Raw genomic sequence first — 15,959 nt, 5'->3', positions numbered from 1 at the left:
GGAGGTTCTTGCATTAGAGAAATTTGATGGAGCTTATCTAATCCTGTACTCGAGGCCTGGGCTTGGTGTTGCCTCCTGACCATGGGTCCTGTGTTGTCCCTGAGGGGTTGGGTGTGGCCGAACCGGTTGAGTGATCCTCGCACCACTTTTGCACAAGATGGATTTCACTCTATTAAAAGCAGCTCTTTTATTTGCGAGATCTGCACTCATAACTTGTTACAGTCTAATGGTGGCCTTCACACTTGAGATCTCGATGCTCCCTTGCCCATCGAAAAACCTGCTATTTTTCTTTAAAATTATGAAATCTCACGATCACCGCACGGGATGGATCTCCAGGACTTGGCTTGGGTCAAAGTGAGTGATGCACCCAGTCTAATTCTTGGGGTCGATGTACATACACCCTCATCCACCATCTTGTGGAACAGCCCAAACAATATACAGTAGAGGTTGAGCCTTCCATTTACCCCACAATATGAATTTTCTGCCTCCTAGATCTGTTCCCCAGGTAATTCAGTTTGGTTTTTAATGACTGGTTGACTGCAACCACCGAAGCAAGATTGGACTCCAGAGAGGCGATCCGATCGCTGTGATCCGATAAAGCCAACCCCCATGATCTTGATTGTGGTTCCGTGAGCTTCGACGGTCTTACTGGTGAATTCCAGGGGGGGTCAAGGCCTCTTCAATTCATCTTTTGAGATCCACCAACATGTTTTGTCGGGCATCTATCAAGCTCGTTCGCCAAAATTCCGGTGAGCGCCTCGGCTGTCAGTAGGGTGGTTGGCGAGGAAGAAGCTGCCTCTGCCACCTCACCTCCAGTTGATCCGCAAGAGGCTTCAGAATCAGTCGGCGGGGTTCGGCTCAAGTTTTTCCTGACTCTGCCTCCCTAGGGCATCCAGAGGAGGAAGAACGCTTCCCCGCTAAATTCCAAGAGTTTCTGAGAAGTATAAAATCCGTGGCGCCAGGAAAAAGGGCAAAGGAATCAGTTTTCCACTGGAGACACGTCATGCATGCCTTCCCCTCACATTGCGCCAGCAGAAGTCGATGATATCTTTCATAACCTCGGGCCTTTTGCATTGTGGGTGTGGGTATCAGGGTATCAGCTCTGGGTTTCTCGGGTTTTTAATTCCTCTGTTTATTGAAGCTTTGGGTCTGACTGTATCCTGCTTTGGTGCAAATGGATCCTGTATCCGTGGAGGGAACACATTGGCCTTGTTGTCCCTGAATCACCCGGTCTTATTTGTTCCTAGTCTTGCAATGATTTCTGTTGTGTGCTGTTCCTGTTTTGCATCGATACCTATGGCTTTTTTCCTCTTTTTCTTTTGTTGTAATGCGATCATTATAAAGACTTGAAAACGTTTTTTTTTTACTTTTTGAAAAACTGATGTCAGTTCGAGATGAATGGGTTTGGTGAATGGTCGGAGCTATCTCGAGCAAGCATAAACCGCACTAAGGTTAACTGGAAATCATCAAGCCAGTAAGGACATTTATCTTCCTGGCAGCACGTGAATGTTTGCATTGGAATATTTTTACCTCCTTGCTGGAATAATAAAATGAAGCCCAATGGGAGGCATGGTAGCACAGAGGTTAGCACTGTTGCTTCACAGCACCAGGGTCCCAAGTTCGATTCCCGGCTTGGGTCATTGTCTGTGCGGAGTCTGCACGTTCTCCCCGTGTCTGTGTGGGTTTCCTCCGGGTGCTCCGGTTTCCTCCCACAAGTCCCGAAAGACGTGCTGTTAGGTCATTTGGACATTTGAATTCTCCCTCTGTGTACCCGAACAGGCGCCGGAATGTGGCGACTCGGGGCTTTTCACAGTAACTTCATTGCAGTGTTAACGTAAGCCTACTTGTGACAATAAAGATTATTTATTAAATCTCTGGAGATGGGTCCTTGCTGATTAAAAATCTGTCTATCTCAGCCTTGAACATACTTAATGACCCTCCTTCTGCACTGTTAATTGTATGATTATAACTTCTACTGCGGTAAAGAATTCCACAGATTCACCACCCGCAGAGAGAAGGTAATCGGTCCAATCAATGGGTAGCATTTTCAGCTTGAGAGTGAAGATTAGGGGGTTCAAACCCCACTCCAGAAACTTGTGCACCCAATCTAGGCTGGCATGCCCAGTGCAGTACCGAAGGGGTGCCGCACCGTCAACGGTGCTGTTTCTCAGATGGGACATTAAACTGAGGCCCAGTCTGCCCTCTCAGGTGATCATAAAAGATCCCATGCCACTATTTTGAAGTACAGTAAGAAGTCTTACAACACCAGGTTAAAGTCCAACAGCTTTGTTTCAAACACTAGCTTTCGGAGCTCCTTCCTCAGGTGAATGAAGAGGTCTGTTCCAGAAACATATATATAGACAAAGTCAAAGATGCAAGACAATGCTTAGAATGCGAGCATTTGCAGGTAATTAAATCTTTACAGATCCAGAGATGGGGTAACCCCAGGTTAAAGAGGTGTGAATTGTGTCAAGCCAGGACAGTTGGTAGGATTTCGCAGGCCAGATGGTGGGGGATGAATGTAATGCAACATGAAGCCCAGGTCCTGGTTGAGGCCGCACTCATGTGTGCGGAACTTGGCTATAAGCATCTGCTCGGCAATTCTGCGTTGTCGCGGGTCCTGAAAGCCGCCTTGGAGAACGCTTACCCGGACATCAGAGGCTGAATGCCCTTGACGGCTGAAGTGATCCCCGACTGGAAGGGAACATTCCTGCCTGGTGATTGTCGCGCGATGTCCGTTCATTCGTTGTCGCAGCGTCTACATGGTCTCGCCAATGTACCACGCTTCGGGACATCCTTTCCTGCAGCGTATGAGGTAGACAACGTTGGCCGAGTCGCACGAGTATGTACCGCGTACCTGGTGGGTGGTGTTCTCACGTGTAATGGTGGTATCCATGTCGATGATCTGGCACGTCTTGCAGAGGTTGCCATGACAGGGCTGTGTGGTGTCGTGGTCACTGTTCTGAAGGTTGGGTAGTTTGCTGCAAACTATGGTTTGTTTGAGGTTGAGCGGTTGTTTGAAGGCAAGTAGTGGGGGTGTGGGGATGACCTTGGCAAGATGTTCATCTTCATCGATGACGTGTTGAAGGCTGTGAAGAAGATGTCGTAGTTTCTCCGCTCCGGGAAAGTACTGGACGACGAAGGGTATTCTGTCGGTTGTGTCCCATACAGACAGACAGAATTTACAGTGCAGAAGGAGGCCATTCGGCCCATCGAGTCTGCACCGGCTCTTGGAAAGAGCACCCTACCCAAGGTCCACACCTCCACCCTATCCCCATAACCCAGTAACCCCACCCTACACTAAGGGCAATTTTGGACACTATGGGCAGTTTAGCATGGCCAATCCACCTAACCCGCACATCTTTGGACTGTGGGAGGAAACCGGAGAACCCGGAGGAAACCCACGCACACACGGGGAGGATGTGCAGACTCCGCACAGACAGTGACCCAAGCCGGAATCGAACCTGGGACCCTGGAGCTGTGAAGCATTTGTGCTAACCACTATGCTACCGTGCTGCCCATGTTTGTCTTCTGAGGAGGTCGGTCCGGTTTTTCGCTATGGCACGTTGGAACTGTCGATCGATGAGTCGAGCGCCATATCCCGTTCGTACGAGGGCATCTTTCAACGTCTGTAGATGTCTGTTACGCTCCTCCTCGTCTGAGCAGATCCTGTGTATACGGAGAGCTTGTCCATAGGGGATGGCTTCTTTAATGTGTTTAGGGTGGAAGCTGGAGAAGTGGAGCATCGTGAGGTTATCCGTGGGTTTGCGGTAAAGTGAAGTGCTGAGGTGACCGTCCTTGGTGGAGATGAGGGTGTCCAAGAGTAGCAGAGCTCTCCTCTATCCTGGCGAACATATAGCCCTTAACTAACATCACTAAAAATTAGATTATCAAGTTAGTTATTCATGTTTCTGACATGCAGGGGCTGTTTAGCACAGGGCTAAATTGCTGGTTTTGAAAGCAGACCAAGGCAGGCCAGCAGCACAGTTCAATTCCCGTACCAGCCTACCCGAACAGGTGCCAGAATGTGGTGACTAGGGGCTTTTCACAGTAACTTCATTTGAAGCCTACTTGTGACAATAACCGATTTTCATTTCATGCTGCAGTGTGCAAATCAGCTGCTGAATTTCCCATGCTGCAACAGTGATTATATCTCATTGGCTGCACAGAGCTTTGTAACATCCTGAGGGAGGGGAGGTGCTATATAAATGCAAGTCTTTCTTTCGATATAATTTTTGCCTGCGCCAATACATTTTCAGAATTTGCTCATGAATCGATCATTTTCTCCATAAGCCTGCGACTGTGGCTTGTAAACAGCTTAACGACTTGTATTCATAGAGCGCCTCTCATCTACTAAAATGTGGAAGGAACTTCGTAGGAGCATCATCGAACAGAATTGGGCACCCAACCTAGGAAGTCTTCGAGCAGATGACCAAAGAATCCGCCAAAGAGATAGGTTTGAAGGAGCGCTTCAAAGGAGACCAGAGTCAGAGAGATTTGGGGAGGAAATTCTGAGGGCTGAGGGCCCAGACACCTGATGGCACAACTACCAAAGGCGAAGCGATTAAAATCGGAGACATTCAATACGACAGAATTAGCGGAGTGCAGAGATCTCGGAGGGTTATAGGACTGGAGGAGGTTATTTTAGAAAAAAACTCATTCTCATTCTTGATTTCATCATTGAACTAATCTGTTGATCGAACCATTATGGCACAGAAAGAGGCCGTTTGGCCCATCAAATACATGATGGCTCTCTGCAGAACAATTCAGTCAGATCCAATCACCACCTGCTCCCTCCCTGTATCCCTGCAACTTTGCTTCCGTCCAGTGTCCATCTGTTTCCTTTTGAAATCATTCATCGTCTCCGCTTCCATGCCCCTCATGGGCAGCGAGTTCCAGGTCATTACCATTCGCTACGTAAAAAAAGTTCTTCCTCACAATCCCATTGGATCTTTCGCCCAAAACCTTAAATCTAAACTAATCTAATCTTTATTAGTGTCACAATAGGCTTACATTAACACTGCAATGACGTTACTGTGAAAAGCCCATAGTCGCCACACTCCGGCACCTGTTCGGGTAATTGGCTCCTTTTAAAACATAGAAACATTTGGACTGGGAAAAGGTATGCACAACTCTTAAATTAACCTTGCTGCGACCAACCGGAAGGGTTGAATAAAAAAGGAGAGCCAGTTCATCCCTCCTCACCCGGGAGCATAACAATTGGGGGTACCTGGCCCAGAATCATAATAAATGCGGGACTTGCCCGGGGACCAGTTGTAACAGTTCAGAGGCTGAATTCTCAAGGAATTACTCATTTGGCTTTGGAATATTCTAATGTCGCGTGAACATTTTAGACATGAAGTAAAAGTAATTTAGCAAAGTGTTCTTGGGAAAGTTGTGGGTCACTGATTACTCACTGAAGCAAAGTACCAATGGCAAATGTACAATAATTAGGGGGCACTGAGGAAGGTTGACTGCTGATCTTTCATTAAAGTCTCACTTTGATGGAAGTCCTCGACAGGCAATTCTCTTACCATTGGGCAGTTTCTTCTCTGAGTGCAGTTTCCTGATAGCGTAGTAAACAACAATATGGTTGGCATGTCCACTCACTCCATCTTCATCAAAGGTCAGCACTCATCATAGTCCCCTCATCATAATATGATCAGCTAGACTGGGAGATCTGCTTATTGATGGGAACTTTCCTTGTTTGGAGGATCTGGAAGAGGAGTTTGAATTGCCAGGTGGGAATGGGTTTCATTATCTGCAGGTGAGGGATTTTGTGCGAAGGCAGGCTTTGACATTTCCGCTTCTACCGCCACAGGGGCTACAGGACAAGGTAGGTTCTAGAATGGGGGTGGAGGGGGGGGGGTATCGGAAATCTGTAAAGAACTTATGGAATGGGAGGGAACCCAGGTAGGGGAGTTAAAGCGTAAATGGGAGGATGAGCTGGAGCGGAGTTAGAGGCAGGTCTGTGGGAGGATGCTCTGAGCAGAGTCAAAACGTCCTCATCATGTGTCAGGCTCAGCCTGATACAATTCAAGGTGGTTCACCAGGCACGCATGACGGTGGCCCGGATGAGCAGATTTTTTGGGGTAGAGGACAGGTGTGTGTGGTGTGCTGGAGGGCCAGCAAACCATGTCCACATGTTTTGGGCATGTCCGAAACTTAGGGAATTCTGGCAGGGATTTGCGGGTGTCATGTCCACGATGTTAAAAACGAGGGTGGCACCGAGTCCAGAGGTGGTGATTTTTGGAGCGTCGGAAGACCAGGGAGTCCAGGGGGCGAGAGAGGCTGACGTTTTGGCCTTTGCCTCCTTGGTAGCCCAGAGACGGATCTCATTGGCGTGGAGGGACTCCGAGCCCCCAAAATAGTGGGTATGGGTTAGCGACATGGCCGGGTTTCTCAGGCTTGAGAACACCAAGTTCGCCCTAAGGGGACCAGAGTTAGGGTTCATCCGGAGGTGGCAGCCGTTTATCGACTTCTACGGGGGAAACTAAACTGTTAGCAGATACAATAAGGTGGGGGAGGGGTTAGGGAATTAGGGGGTAGGGGGAGTTAGTTTAGTTTAGGCGGGAACAGCGAGAAGAGATGGAGGGACGTGGGAGTGTGTATAGGCCAAATTGGCGGGGTATGGGTGTTGGTTGGGGGAGTGTTACGCACTGAATTATGTTTTCATTTGTATTTGTATCTTTTGTTGTTATAAAACCATAAATGCCTTAATAAAACGTTTGTTAAAAAAATAATACAATCAGCTAATAGGAATAGCTTTTCCAACATAAGGACATACGGGTTAGGAGGTGTCTGCAACATCGAACACAGGCTGGACAGCACGGTGACGCAGTGGTTAGCACTGTTGCCTCCGGCATTGAGGACCCTGGAGGAGGCCCTTTTGCCCCTCAAGCCTGCTCCACCATTCAATAAAATGATGGCCGATCTGATTGCAGAGACCCCAGTGGACCCACATATGAATTTACCCACACCCTTGTCAGGAAGAGAGCGCCCCCTTCCCTTGACTGCAGTCACGTAGGGAGGAGATGGACCTGAACGGGCCCTGCAGGAAGCGGCACGTTTGGTGAATTATCAATAAGCACTCAGACAGGATGGTGGGAGATTGTTCTTTCATCAATACCTGTTTCCACGTGGGCGCGCATAAATACATTCACGGTGAGATCCTTTACGTTCCGTGTCAGCCACGACAGAAGGTTTTGTGTTCAAGGTCCACTTAGACTTGTGCACAAAACGTAAGGCGCGTACTCTTAGATAGCGCACAATTGTGCTGTCTGTTTAATGAGATGTTAAACCTGAGGACCCGCATGCTCTCTCTCGTGGATATAAATGATCCCGTGGTTGTATCTTGGAGATGAACGGGTAGATTATCTGGTCGTTATCACATTGCAACGGACAGCATGGTGACACAGTGTTTAGCACTGCTGCCTCACGACGCCGAGGTTCCAGGTTCGATCCCGGCCCTGGGTCACTGTCCGTGTGGAGTTTGCACATTCTCCCCGTGTCTGCGTGGATTTCGCCCCCACAACCCAAAAGATGTGCAGACTAGATGGATTGACCACGCTAAATTGCCCCTTAATTGGAAAAAATTGATTGGGCACTCTAAATTTTGAAGAAAAAGGAAATGATCACATTGCGGTTTGTGGGAGCCTCCTGCCTGCAGATTTACTGCCGCGTTTCCAGAATTGCCAACAGCGACTACACTTCAAACTCTTTTATAAAATAAATTTAAATTACCCAATTCCTTTTTTTCCAATTAAGGAGCAATTTAGTGTGGCCAATCCACCTACCCTGCACATCGGCACCGGACAGCACGGTAGTATAGTGGTTAACTCAATTGCTTCACAGCTCCAGGGTCCCAGGTTCGATTCCGGCTTGGGTCACTGTCTGTGCGGAGTCTGCACATCCTCCCCGTGTGTGCGTGGGTTTCCTCCGGGTGCTCCGGTTTCTTCCCACAGTCCAAAGATGTGCAGGTTAGGTGGATTGGCCATGATAAATTGCCCTTAGTGTCCAAAATTGCCCTTCGTGTTGGGTGGGCTTACTGGGTTATGGGGATAGGGTGGAGGCGTGGGCTTGGGTAGGGTGCTCTTTCCAAGAGCCGGTGCAGACTCGATGGGCCGAATGGCCTCCTTCTGCACTGTAAATTCTATGAATCTTTTGAAGGTTGCGATGTAAATTCAAGGCTTTCTTTTGTTGTTGTTGTGAGTATCTGATCGCGACATCCAGTTTCTCCTTTCGGATTGTGGTGAAACCGGACAGATAAACATCCCAACATCACTAAATTACTTTCTTTCGCAACTCCAGCGTCAGATGCTTTCACCAAAACATCTGCGACTTAACCACTAATGGACAATAATGTGATCCTTTTCTACAACTGAATGTAAACATTTAGGAAATTGTGGTGTCTGATGTGTAACACTTCACAGTTGATTTAATACATGTCTGGCTTTTGTGCCCAAATCACCATGTGATTCATTGGAACTTCTATGGTGAGGTGGGAAATGGCCAGATATTTATATCTTATCTAATTAAAGTAAAACCGATATTTTTCTCATTCCCCGTGACAATTTTAAATAGAAGACACTTTTCTCTGATCTCATTCAACCAGAAGAACAGGTCTCTTCTAATTCAGACTTAGTAATTTTGTTTTGAACGGATGTGGTGCTGAATATATTGTTTGTATTTAAGTAACAATTTCAAGTTTCACTCTGGGTTTAATGCCAATACAGCATCTCTCGCTGTGTTCTCTTGTTCAGTTTTAAAGAATTGCCAACAAAATTAAAGTATCTAAGAAGGCTTCTTCAGACTGTGGCTATTACAATTCCCTCAGGCGAGTGCCTTATCTGAGTATTCACATCGCTCGTTGATGTTGTAAATACCACCAACGATTGACCACAGCTGGGAAGACTGTGTGGCCGACCAGGGGCGATCTTGAAAGTACGAAACAACCTTTAATACCACATGATCAGCCAAGCAGCATGTCACATCACCAGGAACGGAGCCAGCTTAGGTTAATTGAGCTCAATTATTCGGAGATGATTACCCATAATAGTCTTCATTTGACAGTGATGCTTTAATAGTTAAACAGAATTGAGTAATAATAACAGGAACAAGCAACATTCAGAGCTACAAGCGCTACCCTACTCGTGCTCCCTGGGAGTAGACCTCAGGCTGTAAGTCTTTACCCAACCTTTGCGTAAAGACGAATGGCTGTCACAGGAAGATAAGTGTTTAGGTTCCCTCAAACCTTCTCCTTGTCCTCATCACCAGCAGCACAATCTCCAGGAACTGGAAGGGTCACCAGCTTCTGTCCCTCACACCAAACGTGTTGCCGGGCATTGGTTTGGTGGCCATCGACGTTCCTCATGGAACATTCACGGGGACAAGGCCTCTCGTCCCGCAGCCTCCTGATGGCGCCTGGAACCTCTTTTTATTGGCCCAATGCCCTTCGCATTCTTGGCTATCCCGTTACCTTTTTAAACATGGTGGGCATGCCCTGGCTCGAATCCTTCTCAGCTAGTCGCTTCCAGGCTCACCATACTAGTCTTGCTTTTGTGATCCTTATACGAAATTCAATTAAGGTGCGCCTCACTGCAGTATAGGATGTGACAAAGTTCCCGCAGCTACCAGCTATCTCTCTCTCAAGGGGGGGAGCTGTGGTAACCTGCTATCTCAAGGGGGGTTGGGGCGGCCGGCACGGGCAAGGGAGCCGGGCTGGCTTCATCCCCGATGCACGCACTTAAGAGAATCCTCGTTACCTGAGCAGCCTCCTGTCTACCATCCTGCATCAATATTAGATCATTCAAAACTCTGGTGCCTTTCTCTTAACCCACACCAAGTCTGCTTTCCTATCATCCCTGCTCACTGACCTACTCTGGCTTTACGTTTGATTGATCCTGGGTCCTCAATGCCGTAGGCAACAGTGCTAACCACTGCTTCACTGTGCTGTCCAGCCTGTATTCGATGTTGCAGACACCCCTGCTGCTCTCTGGGGAAGAGAATTCTCTTCCTCAAGGGAGGCTGGGCTTGCTCGGGGAGGCTGAAGTATTCCATTACGGGGTTCGCACCTGCACCGGGGGAGTGAGGAGTATTGTGTCAGTGAGGCCTTCAAACCATCTTTAAATATCGTGGAGGACTATGTCAGGGGCAAGCGCAGCTGCAGCCCATCCTAACAGACACTTCCAGGACAGAGCTTCAATGCTGAAATTCAATCCCACTCCCTTTGACTGTGAGCAGCCTCTGGCTTCACAGTTGATAGCTGTTGCAAGTTATGAATTAGCCTTTGTAGTTGTAAGAGCACTTCCCAGCTGCAGACTGTGTTTGCTGCTTGCTCCTGCTGGTGGTTGCATGTGCCTGGATGCTGTTGTAGCTGAGAGTTTGTTTGGTGCTTGCTGCTATCTTTTTCCGCTTGCATGCTGCCTCCTCCCCTTGGATTTACTTGCTGATTTCTGGATGAAGGGAAGGAAGAAAGAAGGGAGTTGCCTTTCGGTCTCTTTTACTTGGAGTACGGCGAGGTGAGGATTCTGGCAGGCCTACTACCGGGCTGAGGATGCAGGTGGCCTTGCTTTGTGGGTTGACTGTGCATTCTGTTCTGGAATGGTGGATTATCTGTTATGCTCTCTGTGTTCTTGTGGCCCGGTCCTCAGACAGGGCGGTGATGGACGTTCAGACGCTGATACTGCAGGAGAGGAGGGGGGGGGGGGGGGCGGCCCTGCTCAACTGTGCAGCCTGGAGGTTGTGGTGAGACCCTTTCATGGACTACCGGTGACTTTTTATGTTCAGTAGCCACCTGCTGCTCCCACCGCCTTGCGGGTCGCTGGTGTTCCTTGTTTTCCCTTTGGGCTGCGTTTCGCTATGTTTGTTGCGGGGGGGGGGGGGGCAGGGGATTTTATGATGGATGCCATGTCGCTGCGGGTTATCATTTTGCCAGTGGTAGCCCCTCCGGCCTCAGTTTGGGATCTGCTGGTAAATGCTGTCAGTGCTAGAGAGAGGGAGGTGGTTTTTGTTCTCTCTCTCTCCCTCCTCCGCTATGCCCCAGGTCAGTGAGACCTTCTGGTGGTTGGCTTACTGAGCGGCCTTCCACTCATGCAGGTACACTGTAGGGGCTGCGGGTGGAGGGGGGGGGGGGGGTGAGTTGTTTTTGCATCACTGGCAGTGCGTTGCTTTTTTCCTGGCGGCTGTGTGCTTGTCTGCTGCAGCCCTCTCGCTTCCCCATCAAATTATCAGTGCTGGAGAAGGGGTGAGTGTTCTCTCTCCTTATTCCGCTGTGCCCCGCGTTGCTGTCCTTGTCCGGTGGTTCGAGTCTCTTCTTAGCACCTTTCCACCAATGTAGGTCAGCTGCTGGGGCCGCGTAGCGAGTGTGGGGGCGTGCGCTGACTCGGCAGCTGGTGGTAACGTATTATTTTGTTTTTGGTCTCGATTTTGTCTTTCACATGCAGCTGGTGTCCTCCTTATTTTCCTGCCTGTTCTGTGTCTTCTTTCGAATGTTCTGTATTTGGTTTCATTTATCATGTGCTGGACCTGTTCTGGGCTGAACTGTGACCCTCTGAGAGGGGTGGGATGTTTTTCTCTCTCTCCCCGCCGCTGTGCTCCATGTTGGGGAGGGGAGTGGGGTGCGTGCCTGGGTGCCAAGTGATTGGTGTCCTCATTCTATTGTCTTTTGTATTTTTGATACCGTCGATAAACTAAAATTGCTGCAGATGCCTGGAGGCTGCCTCCTTCCTTTTCTGTCGCCGGAAAGAAGGACAATTTTTTTAGAAGATGCCTGAGTCCTGGAACACCATGAGACCAGAAGGCAATCCAGTTAGAAGCAAGAAGACGCTGCAGGACCTGGTGCGCGACATTATTCCAAATGGACTGCCTGCTAACACCATTGAAGAAATGCTTTCTCAGATTGCTGATGCTTTTGTTGCTGGTGTGGTGAGTGTAGCCTGTAACTGGCACGTCACCGTGGGTTAAACACGCTGAAAGGCAAGATGTTCAACTGCACCTTGAGCGCTGGTGGAATATGTGGATGCCAAGATTTGGTTCCGGTGAGATTGGGTCACGTGGGAGGGCCTGCAGCTCCTGGATGGCGAATGATACGTGGAACAAGTCATACATTGATGGATGGGTCATTTCTACAACAAAGTTCTGGACGTGATAACACATTCTCAGGCTTATCCTCCACTTCTGTTGAGGAACCTGCCTCTATTGTCACAAGTAGGCTTACATTAACACTGCAATGAAGTTACTGTGAAAGCCCCTAGTTGCCACATTCCGGCGCCTGTTTGGGTACACTGAGGGAGAATTCGGAATGTTCAATTTACCTAACAAGCATGTCTTTCGGGACTTGTGGGAGGAAACCTGAACACCCGGAGGAAACCCACGCAGACACGGGGAGAACGTGCAGACTCCGCACAGACAGTGACCCAAGCCGGGAATCGAACCCGGGGCCCTGGCGCTGTGAAACAACAGTGCTAGGTTAGGCAGGGTTACTGGTTTGTGGGGATAGGGTGGGGGGGCATGGGGTTAAGGAAGGGTGCTCTTTCCAAGGGCCGGTGCAGACTCGGTGGGCCGAATGGCCTCCTTCTGTACTGTAAATTCTGTGAAAATGATGCTTAGAAATGTTTCCGTTACCCGGCCCTGGGTCACTGTCCGTGTGGAGTTTGCACATTCTCCCCGTTTCTTCGTGGGTTTCACCCCCACAACCCAAAGATGTGCAGGCTAGGTGGATTAGCCACTCTAAATTGCCCTTTAATTGTGAAAAAAAATAATTGGCTACTCTAAATTAAAAAAATTAGAAATGTTTCCGTTAAATCGCTCCATTGGTTTAACCAAACACCTCTGGTCGTGTCTGCTTAGGTTTCCTCCAGGTGATCCGGTTTCCTCCCACAAGTCCCGAAAGATGTGGGGTGGGATTCTCCGACCCCCCCCCCCCCCCCCCGCCGGGCCGGACACTCGACTGAGGGCGGCGTAAATCCCGCCCCCGCCGGCTGCCGAATTCTCTGGCACCTAATAAAGAGTGCCAGGTTTTGGCGGGGGCAGGAATCGCGCCATGCCGGTCGGCGGCCACTGGTAGTGGCCCCTCCCCCGATTCTCCGGCCTGCGATAGGCTGAGTGGGCGCCCGTTTCAGGTGGAAATTAGACCTGGTACTTACCGGTGGGACCTGGCTGTGCAGGCGGCCTCCAGGGTCCTCAGGGGGGGCGGGGGATCTGGCCCCCACCGTGGCCTGGCCCACGATCGAGGCCCACCGATCCGCTGGTGGGCCTGTGCCGTGGGGGCACTCTTTCCCTCCGCACCGGCTGCTGTGGACCTCCGCCATGGCCGGTGTGGAATCGAAGCCCCCTGTGCATGCGCTGGGATGACGCCAGCACACACTGGCGCTCCCGCCATGTGCCAACTCACGCCGGCCGGCGGAGGCCCTTCGGCGCCGGTTGGCGCAGCGCCAAGCCCCTTCCGTGCCGGTTGGCGCAACGCCAAGCCCCTTCCACGCCGGCCTAGTCCCTGAAGGTGCGGAGGATTCTGCACCTTCCGGGCGGCCCAATGCCAGAGTGGTTCATGCCACTCCTCAGCGCCGGGACCGCCGACCCCTCCGGGTAGGTGGGAATCCCGCCCGTGCTGTTGGGTAAATTGGGCATTCTGAATTCTCCCTCTGTGTACCCGAACAGGAGCCTGGAGTGTGGTGACTAGGGGATTTTCACAGTAATAGAGGCTGGTTTAGCACAGGGCTTTGAAAGCAGACCAAGGCAGGCCAGCAGCATGGTTCAATTCCCATAACAGCCTCCCTGAACAGGCGCCGAAATGTGGCGACTAGGGACTTTTCACAGTAACTTCATTTGAAGCCTACTTGTGACAATAAGCAACTATCATATCATTTCATTGCGGTGTTAATGTAAGCCGACTTGAGACACTAAAGATTATTATTATTACTAGTAGCGGCTTCGAGCTCAACTCTTTGGAGTAGGACTGGAGCCCATAACCTTCCTGACTGAAATGTTGGGAGTGCTCCAACAATAACCAACAATACTCTTTATTAGTGTCACAAGTGGGTTGACATCAACACTGCTGGACTTAGCAGACAAGAGACAGGCTACCAGACTCACTGTACTGCCCTGGCCAGCAAAATCTCCTTCGCTAAACACTTGGTGATCCTTGTTGGAAGCGGATGAAGTGTGGATAAACCAGCCTATCGCAGTGTGGAGAGCGCAGGGCTGGGTCAGAGAGGGCGTGGAGTAGTTCCAGCGCCCGCTGCCGCTGGCTCGCATCACCCTGTCTCAGTCTCCAAGCGCAACATGGACAATCCAGTCTTCGCCTGCTACACTTTCTACAGCACCCTGCTCATCCTCAAACTGTACACGCTGGCTGTGATCACCGGGCAACTGCGGCTCCACAAAAAGGTGATGACTGTAGCAGTAGTAATAATGCTAGTTTTAAAAAAAATAACACGCAGCACTTCCGTCTTGAGCAGGAACTTTTGGAAATGTATGTGAGAGAGAGGGGAGGTGATGTTTTTTGTTGGTTGTTGGGGAGAACGTCTACTATGTTGTGTCAATATCTTGAAATTAGATTGGGTTAGGAATCTGTGACATTCTGGATGCCCTTATATTCAACTAGTAAAAGTTACAATAGTTTGAAACTTTGGATAATTGGTTCTAATATTTTTTTTTTGGGGGGGGGGGTGGGGGAGTTTTTTGGTTCGGTGTGAACAGCAGTTTGGCAAACACGCTCAAGGTAATCCTGCCTGGATGAATGTCAGTTTGCAATCCTAAACGCACCGCCGGCGAATTCTTTCCTGTCACCACAAACAGCAACCAGGGAGGATCCAGGTTCCTGAAAGGGAAATCTGCGTGTCTTTTGGGTCGATTCAGAGCACGAAAGAGGTCTTACCCCAGTGTGGTCAGGACTTTTACTCTTCGAAGCGAGAGTAAAACGTTTATTTTTCGCTCATCATTGGGCATTCACTCCTGCACCGAGGCATTTCCCTTTAACATGCTGGTCAGCCTTGCCCTGACTGTGGCTACATTCGAGGCTATATCATTTACTCCAGTCGCGTTCAGAGACTTTTCACTGTGTTTCGGAAGACCGAGAAAACAACAGTGAAGTATATGGAGGTGTGAATAACGTAGGAATCCCTGTAGTCCATTCAGCCCCTCTAACCCATTCTGTCATTCAGTGGCCGCTCTGCATCATTTTTTAAATATAAATTTAGTGTACCCAATTCATTTTTTCCAATTAAGGGGCAATTTAGAGTGTTCAATCCACTTACCTTGCACATATTTGGGTTGTGGGGGCGAAACCCACGCAAACACGGGGAGAACGTGCAAACTCCACGCGGACAGCGACCCAGAATCGAACCTGGGACCCCGGTGCCGTGAGGCAACAGGGCTAACCCACTGCGCCACCGTGCTGCCTCCCTGCTCTGCATCTTAACCATCCTTGACTCTGCAATAATAACATTCTTTATTAGTATCACAAGTAGGCTTACATTAACACTGTAGTGAAGTTACAGTGAAAATCCCCTAGTCACCACACTCCGGCACCCGTTCGGGTACACGGAGGGAGAATTCAGAATGTCCAATTCACCTAACAGCACGTCTTTCGGGACTTATGGGAGGAAACCGGAGCACCCGGAGGAAACCCACGCAGACACGGGGAGAATGTGCAGACTCCGCTCAGACAGTGACTCAAGCCAGGAATCGAACCTGGGTCCCTGGCGCTGTGAAGCAACAGTGCTAACCACTGTGCTACCATGCCACCCCACTGCGATGCCATGCCATATCGCTTAATGGCTGTCCAAAAATCTCTCCATCTCCTCAGATTTCGAATGATTAATTGAGCTGGTATCTATTGCTCCTTCTGTGAAAGAGTCCCCCACTCTACGTGTTGAAGTGTTCCCCGTCTTCTCTTCCAGCTGGCCTGGCTCTAGTTTTAAGGTTAACCCCCCCCTTGTCCTTGCCCAGGTTGCCTATCA

At 49.6% G+C, this 15,959-nt stretch overlaps 1 protein-coding gene across 2 annotated transcripts in view; it reads left to right on the top strand.

The window, feature by feature from the left end:
• The first annotated feature begins 14,114 nt into the window (after positions 1–14,114).
• LOC140399280 (prostaglandin E synthase-like) overlaps positions 14,115–15,959 on the top strand; it is a 32,846-nt gene continuing 31,001 nt past the window's right edge. The window contains exon 1 of one of the 2 annotated variants that reach the window (XM_072488754.1): positions 14,115–14,385. In XM_072488754.1, coding sequence (XP_072344855.1) covers positions 14,281–14,385 — 105 coding nt within the window. In that variant the 5' untranslated portion in view covers positions 14,115–14,280. The remainder of the gene's footprint in view (positions 14,386–15,959) is intronic. The other variant, XM_072488753.1, reaches the window with a different exon arrangement.

The sequence above is a fragment of the Scyliorhinus torazame genome, chromosome 22 (genome assembly GCF_047496885.1).
Source record: "Scyliorhinus torazame isolate Kashiwa2021f chromosome 22, sScyTor2.1, whole genome shotgun sequence".
Lineage (NCBI taxonomy): Eukaryota > Metazoa > Chordata > Chondrichthyes > Carcharhiniformes > Scyliorhinidae > Scyliorhinus > Scyliorhinus torazame.
This window is presented reverse-complemented; position numbering and strand designations above follow the sequence as displayed.